The sequence below is a fragment of the Solea senegalensis genome, linkage group LG7, assembly GCF_019176455.1.
Source record: "Solea senegalensis isolate Sse05_10M linkage group LG7, IFAPA_SoseM_1, whole genome shotgun sequence".
In the NCBI taxonomy this organism is placed as follows: domain Eukaryota; kingdom Metazoa; phylum Chordata; class Actinopteri; order Pleuronectiformes; family Soleidae; genus Solea; species Solea senegalensis.
In genome coordinates, this window is record NC_058027.1 from 9,254,494 (window position 1) to 9,263,370 (window position 8,877).

Consider the following 8,877-nt stretch of genomic DNA (forward strand, 5'->3'; position numbering starts at 1 on the left):
GCTCCTTGACATCAGTTGTCACTAAAGGGAAACATGGACTTTAGAACATTAGAAAACTTGCAATAGCGATCAAAAACGTTTACATAGTTGCTTTAGTCGTTAGCCCTGAGGAAATCATCATGGTCTAAAATGAAAAAGGCAATTAAATTTTAGCGTCTAGAGAAGACAACAGCAGAGCTCTTCTGCAGTCACCCACTGTAGAACAGAAATCTGCGTCGTGGGCAGCTTATCAGAAATAGGCAGGCTGGCTAATTGAAAACCAGGAAGTGACCGTGCATATTTTGAATAATTGAGTGAAAGTAAAAGTTGCATGAAAGTATGTACCACTGTGCATGTGCTAGCTCGACATTACTTACCAATAGTGTCATATGTCCCCATTCTCATGTAAGTCTACACCAGAGTTAAGTTTGAGGGCAATTTAGTTTCAGTCAAATTTTTGTCATCTGAGATGTATTATTTGAATGTTACTCATCATCCTATCAATTAATATGTTATTGTTAAGGTTTGAATTTACAACACAGATATAACTGTTCTGAAATGAAAAAGTTGTATTTGTCTCAAATCAATTAAATACAATGTTTGTTTTTGTTTGTTTCAATTTGAAGACATTACAATTGTGGTGGTTCGTTGGTGGTTTGTTTCATTTGAACTACATTTTAAATTTAGTGACAGCACAACAGCTGAGCTGATAAAATAGTGTTACTGAACCTCGGCATTTCTGGATGACTTGCCTTCAAATGCGGCTTCAGGTTGGTTGTGTTTTTCCTTCGAGTATGTCTCTGCATGGTTTACAAAGGGTTTTGTCTTCCTTAACATCATATGTGAAAGTCAACCTTATGCCGTCTCTTCTCTTTCTTCCTAACGCTGTAATTTCTGACGCTTTCCTCTTGTGTCCTCCTCTGTGTACATGAGTAACTGGGTAATGCCTGTATTTATGTCAGCAAAACAATACAATTGCACATGGGGTTTTGTGACATCAGCACAACTAATACCAAATGAAGAGCTAATTGCAAAAACAAATTGGTAAACAAATAAGTGGATTAACATCAGAAGTGCATTTCTTTACAACAAATTAAACCAAAACCAAACTTCAGGAGCTATCCTCTCATACACTTTAATCTCTGAAGCCAAACTCTTTGAAGGTTGGTGTCACATTAAAAGAGTTTAAATTCCATAGCTGCCTCCTAGTGGTTTCAACAACTAGAGGGACATCAGATATGTAGCAGGTGCTTCCATGCAGTTGCAGACTTGCGGATGCATGAGAGAGAAAGGCAACACCAATACACCATTTGCTCATACGGTGGGAGTTCAATCAAAAAGTCACCCAAGTACATTCAGCTGTTTTTCTTCAAGGCTGAGCAGCACACCAACATCAGGTGGTAAGTGAAGAAACCTGATTGAAAGCACTGGACACAAACAAATCTTATCACCATCAGCCATAAACAATGGATCCAATTTATTTAGTTCCTCTTATAGAAGCGGGTGCGAGTCCATTCATGAAAACTATTCTGCCATATAACTAAGATGAAAGTGGGTTTACTTTTTTAAAAAAATGGAATCAAGAAAAGGGCAGTAATGCAATGTTGCAATATAAACACCACCACTAACTAGCTAAATGTACCACAAAATGTGATTATCAAATAATTTATAATCTAATAATAATGACTTGTGAAAGAATACACCATATATGTAGTGACATAGGATGAGATTTGTTGATGAGTTTATAATTTATAATTATAGTTATTAGTTATTATAACTTGTAATACTCATCAGTGTGTGCTGGGAAGAAATTGTGGTGGGGTCTACAATAAATCATATCACACCCTAATCTTACCTGTAACTTCTAAAGCATGTGTTCTGAAACATATGCCCTAACAAGCTGTTTGTGTACACAGACCTGTTGAGGGAGGTGAGGAGCCTCCATTCATGCACCTTTTAGAGACTATCTATTAGACAGGTGCAGGCCCTCATCTGCAGGACACCCCACTAGAACAATCCCACATGGGAGTAAAAGGCAGTTATAAGGCAAAAAACAAAACAAAACATGTTGCCATGAAAATGTGTCTTTACAACATAACTCTTTCACCAACTTATAAGCTCTGAAAAGTTTGCTGCTAGCACCAAAACAACAATCTCCTTGTCCTTCATGCTCCCCATCCTCATCACACAGAACAGTTTGGAACTTGTGATTCAACAGAGGAGGGTTTGATTTATTATGCAGCACAAGTTGATTGACACATTTCCATGTGTTTTGATGCCTTTTTCTTTCCACGATTACAAATGTAAAATGACGGAGGGCGATCCAAGCTCCAAACATTTCAGTTCAGAGGCATCAAGTGTTTTTGGTCAACTGATTTTTGAGATGAAGACAAGGGTTGTGGGGAAAAAACAATCAAATAAAATCAACTAACTGAAAAAAGAATCTTATCATTCTCCTTCCTCCAGCCTGTCCTTAATCTTCCATTGTGTACTAGGAAGCACACACACACACACACACACACACACACACACACACACACACACACACACACACACACACACACACACACACAAACACAGTCTATGACCTCAGCATAGTGAATGGGGCCATGTTCATTTAAGAGAGAAGCCTGCCTGTCTCTGTAGTTATTTATACCCCAAACTGTCACCCAATATCTTCTCTGTCCATCTATCTACATGAAAAGAAAATGGAAAAGTTAACAGTTAAGAGGATTTGTTGTCCTTTTTTGGTCTTTAATAAGACACATCTTTAAAGGTGATTGGTGATTTTTTTTGCCATTGGTGTAATTATTCTGCCTTTGTTTGGTCTTTGTTAACATAAATTAACAGTAACATTATTTGTCTTCTGAGTCCTTCATCTGAAAACAGGCTATGGAAAGCTATACTATCAGACCTGACTGAGGGAACAATGACTGAGTTGTTAATTAACTTCTGAAGCTTTTTGTGACAGATTTTTGTGGTTGTGTGATTTTCTTGCTTTATTCGTGCAATGTTGCTTTTGCCTTCGCCAGTCTTGATGTAAAATCAATAACTTCCTTTGTTGCCAGGGACACAGGATTTGAATGCCATGACAATAAGAACTACAGAGAGACGTGTGGAGCATTGTGCAAAGTCATTTAACAATGGTTTGAATGTAACAGTCATTTGTTTATATTTACATACATAAGTTGTAAAGTTTTTTTTTAAATTCTATTCATTTTTTCTTCATTGCATAGCTCAAAACTGCTAAGTTGAAAGAAATAACACCACATTGAAGTTTGTTCAGTTGGTGTTAAGGGATATTAATGATGAATTGCAGTGTATTAAACCATAAAACTTTCAACTGGCCATTCATTTCCAAGATTCATTGGACAACCCTCCCCAAAAAGTGACAAGGGGACAACTGTCCCCTGGTACATTGCTCAGATGTTTGACCAGAGACAAAGTCATCTCCAAACCATATGTTAGTGTGTGAGCCATTGTGCAGTTTAATTGTTGTGCACATTTTACACGCTAAAAATATGGCTGAACAAATTCCCTTTCGCCCCTCAGTAAAGACAGAACCTTTACAGACACTAGCAGCAAAGCGGCAATTCAATACAATAATAAGTGGCCTATTTTTGATGCATGGCTGAAACCACATTTGGGGAAGGAAAAAGTCATTTTATCACAACAATCAACTGCAGTAGCCTCAATAATTTGACACTTTTGTATTTGGTCAAATTTGCAAGAATTTCATAGTCCAAACAAACTGCCTCCCACCACACCACAGCAAGACAGGAGGGCACCCGCTGAAGAATTAAGTTACTTTGGATCATCTGTACATGTGTGTCCTTCAAAAACTATTTGTGCCCCTGCCCCCTCCTCCCCTGGTCATGTTCAGAAAGTGAGTCTCCAGGCCTGCTTATCTCTCTGTCTTATACAGCAGACCCCCATTGGAACAGAAAACCACAGTTTATTACAGTCTCCAATCATCTCCAACCCCAGAGGGGGTCAAACTCATACTTGATGGCCTATAAAATGACAAACGTCCCTTTTGATTCCACACCACTGTGGAGAGGTGTCCTAAATTCACATCATAAAACTTTAAAAAGACATCACACACTAAGAGTATTGGCAGTATTGACTGCAGTTATACAATACATTGTCTCCAGCACTTGAAGCAATTTGGATTTTAGTGTATTGCTCAAGGTCACTTCAGAAGTTGGGGAGCAAACCACCAAGCCTTTGAGTAAATACAACCTGGTCCAGAACCTGAGCCACAGATGCAAACGTAATGAATGCTGAATAATCATCAGGGAAAAAAAGGAAGTAAATATTTTACATTTAGCCACATTTTAAAAAGCATCAAATTATTTTTGGCCTCAATTTGGTCAAATGTCAAGAAGCTAAACAGCACTTTAAATTCCCTCAATCATCAAATCTAACTTAACACTGATTTTCTACCAGTGGATCATTAAACCACCGTCCATTGCTTAATGCACTTAGGACTGCCAGAGGTTGACTTTGTTTGCCTGCTCCTGTGCTCTCACAGCTGACATCTGTGACATATATTACTGTTGTAAACATAATTGAAAAGGACCCCGGGGCTGTGGCATCATGTTCTGAAATCAGAAACTACCCCAAAGATGAGCGCCCGGGGGTCTCTTGTAGGGGAGGCCCACATCGCAGGGAGAAAGTCGGGTGATTTATAGAAGGGTGGAACAAATGAATAGAGGTGTGGGGGGTGGAGAGTTGGTACGAGGTTTGACATTTATCCATATGAGAATGTCGGGCGAGCTAGGAATCATAGGTAATCATAGGTTACCTTCACTGCTACCTTGGAGGTGCAATTCCATCCCCTCAGCAGAGGCACACAAAGCCCATTGGGGGTATCGGGTGGCTCACTCTGCCTTCCCCTGATAAAAGCAAAAGTCTGACCAACACCAGCCTAACCAACTAGACCAGAGGGGCACACACATACATTTATTTGGCCACACTGATCACATACACTCACCACCCACACAACAGCTCCAGTCTCATATTTGTTAATATTTGTAAACATTTCACCCTCCTCTGTGGACTGAAAAGGCAACTAGCATGTGTGATTGTGTTAGTCCAGGCAATGTCAAGGGACTAATCAATCCAACAAGGGGATACATGTAGCTGGGAAGGGCACAGAGGTGGCAGCAAGTTGAACCACTGAGCCAAACAGCCCATTTACCATTAAATCCACTTTCTCCTCACATCCCAATCTCTCTCAGCCTGTAATGTGTGCAGGTCTTACATCTCTAATATTTCTTAATTTAGCTTCTTTTGCGCTCCTCCCCCTAATTGCCAGCAGGGTGGAAACGGTTGGTTGATTACTCAAATAGAAAGGTAAAAATAGTTTATAATCATCTTCAATGGAAATTACATTGTTTTGCAGAGGTGACAAGGCAGAGACTTCACACAACTCACACAATATATTTTCATTAAGTGTCAAGAAGTATAAAACTATATGAAATTATAGTGAACAGCTTCTTTTCATTGTATTTCATTTTCTTCTCTTTTTTTTGGATACATGCCAAGCTGTCAGATTCATACACACAGAACGGTCTTAGCTTGGTTCAGCACGAAAGGGATCATTATTTAATTAGAGAAAATAGCCAAACCCCACTTCAGTGATGCTTTATTACAAACAGAAATGTGAAGTGATGGCTTCAGTGCAATAACACCAGAGGTTCTGAGTCAACCTGTATGTCAAATCAATAGTTGATTAGGAAAAGAGGGGAATTTGATGAAAATTGCTAGAGTGGGTGAGGGGCTGTGATGTCCCAGAGCACATCATTAAACTGTGAAACGCACACCATTAGTCCAGCTCAGTCCCTTACTACACTGCCATTAGACTAAAGCTGAGAAGGCATCTTGACTTCACATCTCGATCTCTCTCGATCTCTTGACACACACTCAGACTAATAAATCGTAGCCTTGGGTCATCTACTGTCAGCTATGAGCAGTGGCTGGCCTTTACAATGCCATATATTGTATGCAGCCAAGAAATGATAGTCTTTACCACTTTATTCATCTGTCCGTTAATGCCTAAGTTTTGAAAACACAATATATACCGTGGTTAGATAATATCTTAATATCTGTGGTCAACTAAAATTCCATTCTTAAACACTTAAACATTTTATTTCCATCATAATTGTGCTTGGGATGTGTTTGTTGTTTTGTGTGTATCCTGGAATTTCCCAACCACTGGATAGTTGTGGATGAGAACCTGTCTTCGAGAGCAACTAGCTAAAAAAACAAAAATCATGAAAGCACCCTGACTATTTTAGAGGGCTTTTGGAGGACTAATGATAAAAATGTACAACTTTGTGGGAGAAAGATGAATGTTGTTCTCAGCATGAAAATGATCAGACTTTAAAAGATTGCAAATGCTGTTCTGAGTGACAGTAACACACGCACTCACCTTGTGTGTGGCAGATCATGACGTGTTTAAAACATGATACAAACCCGGCAGACATAATTGCTGTATGACAGAACATGTCCATAATTAAACGAGCACAACCCACTGCCCAGATAAAAAAATGTTAATAACTGCATCTGCAAGGATGAAAGACCTAACTATAAATAGGATGTGGATCAACCATGGTCAGTTGGGGAAGGGGGCTTTTGTTTTAAATTGGGATATTGGATTTTATCTGTATGACATTTTGAAGACGTCTCCTGGTGACATTTAGGAGGTATGACAATTACAGCAAACTCCTATCAATGTCCAACCAACCTATTGGAACAGATGTATTTTTGTTATCCTGTCGGGTGGATCTTTTCATATTATTTTATCAGGAGCTGAAGCCGTGTATGGGTGACTGTGCGACATATATGTGTGTGTGAGCGTGTGCGTGTTTGGAAATAGCTTCAGTAGGGTCCCTGCATTCCAGCGGCTGTTCTGACATGTTGTAAATACAAGGTGTTAGAGAAAACATCGGAAAGGGGTGGTGGAAATCACTCAGACCTATTGCAAGTGCTGGAGGGGGGAGGACACAACACAGGATGTAGGTTGTCATAGATAAACAAACCACTTCACCTGCAATCAGACCACATCAGTGCTCCACTAATTTTAAAATTAGCATGAGAATAAGGGCTGCATCCACCATCACAACAGTCACCACACAGGGATATTAAGGCGTCACATTACGACAGACAAGTAAAAAGAAAATAGCCGGAACTTTTTAAAACAGCTTATAAATCTTGTGCTGTTACAATGTCCCTTATCATATTTAAGCTTTGACACACATATTATAACACAGTTGTAAGATGGATGTAAGATTCGCGCTTCAAGTCTCCACATCAGGCAGGGATGATGACAAGAAAATGGAGATGTACATTCAACCTAACCTGAATAATCACAATTGAATGCACTGCAACACGGTGTAAATAAAGCCTTAAGGCTACAAAAGGTGTCACAAGTGTGAATGTGAAATTAGAGGCAACTCTCCACAAGTTAAATCTTAAACATACGATGGACTACTGCAGATCTGGGACCATTGTCCTTACCAGATGCACAAGCATGTTGTCAAACAAGATTAAAGCACAACGAATGAACACTCAGAGAGAGAGAGAGAGAGAGAGAGAGAGAGAGAGAGAAAAGGAAAGAAAGAAAGAAAGAAAGAAAGAAAGGGGGGGAGACGCACATTTTCCACTAGAGTTTCTATTTTAAACAACCAAATTGTGCTCTCTAATGAGGGGGAAACTTGGCTGCTGAGTTCGTATGTATGAATGTGCGAGTCAAAGCTCCACAGAGCTGATAAGGACTGAATTATAAAACAAAACATGCTATTGCAAAACGCTGCAAAGATGAAGTCGCTCACCTCCTTCAAAAAAAGAAACGAAAAAACACCGTCACGTGTAATTCCGGGTGCACTTTTAACGGAGATTATCTTACCTGAAGTCTGGCTGAGCAGTAAAGTTGTCAGGGCTCCGCACAGCACCGCGGCCAGCTGCATCTTGTATCCCGCTTTTCTCTCGCTTCTCCGGTCTTCCCTCTCCCTGCTTCACTCTCTCCTTCTCACAGTTAAATCTCAACGCTCCGGCTTTCACGCTAACCTCATAGCATGACTGACTCTCTGGCCCTTTTTCTCTCCCCGGCCTCCTCCACCTCCTTCTTTTATGAGAGATAACGCCACAAAGACTGGATTAGAAAGTTAACTCTGTTGTGAAGTGTTGGACTATGGTCTCCAACATGTTGTGCTCTGACCACGGCCGCTGTAGCTTCCAAAAGAGGCTGTGGGTTGTACCAAACGTCTGCTACGGGGATAAAGCTACGTCTATCGCAGGGGATACATGATAAACCTGGCGTTAATAACCAACAAGAATCGCATTGTTATCGTGTTCAATGACTCTAAATACCGATTTAAGTCTATATTGACAAAGTTTGTCGTTCTTACAGGTTTTATTTCACCATACATGCTGTCAACTCCCTAACGCTGAAAAATGGTATCGTCCCAAATCTGTGCTCAGGCTGTGTCATTTATTAAATTACAGTCTTTTAAAAGGAGCTGGTGGTCAGTAAATCAAAGGATCAATTCAAGCAGGCTCTGAACTGTTAATGCCTTCCTGAAAATAGTTGTTTTGGTTGTTTGTTTGTTTGTTTGTTTTTAGTCATTGCCCCCTTTTATTCTGTTTCATTTTTTACACAATGTGGGTTGAAGAAGAAGAAAAAGAAAGCCCCTTTGTCCCTTAATGTCAATGACAGCAGTGGTCAGAATGCTGGTTTCCACTCTGGAGTGCAATGGCCCTGAGATCAGGTTATTACACAGTCAACATTTAGCACTAAAGGCTCACAGAAAAGTTACTCAACAAATATAGTTTTTCTTAAAATGCCATTAATTTCTAAATAACATGCACACAGGCCGTTTTCCTAGGATTACA

At 39.8% G+C, this 8,877-nt stretch overlaps 1 protein-coding gene across 3 annotated transcripts in view; it reads right to left on the reverse strand.

Moving 5' to 3' along the window:
• lrp4 (low density lipoprotein receptor-related protein 4) overlaps nt 1-8,182 on the reverse strand; it is a 93,281-nt gene extending 85,099 nt beyond the window's left edge. For all 3 annotated transcript variants that reach the window (XM_044030485.1, XM_044030484.1, XM_044030486.1), the window contains exon 1: nt 7,892-8,182. In XM_044030485.1, coding sequence (XP_043886420.1) covers nt 7,892-7,952 — 61 coding nt within the window. In that variant the 5' untranslated portion in view covers nt 7,953-8,182. The remainder of the gene's footprint in view (nt 1-7,891) is intronic.
• Nucleotides 8,183-8,877: the final 695 nt, after the last annotated feature.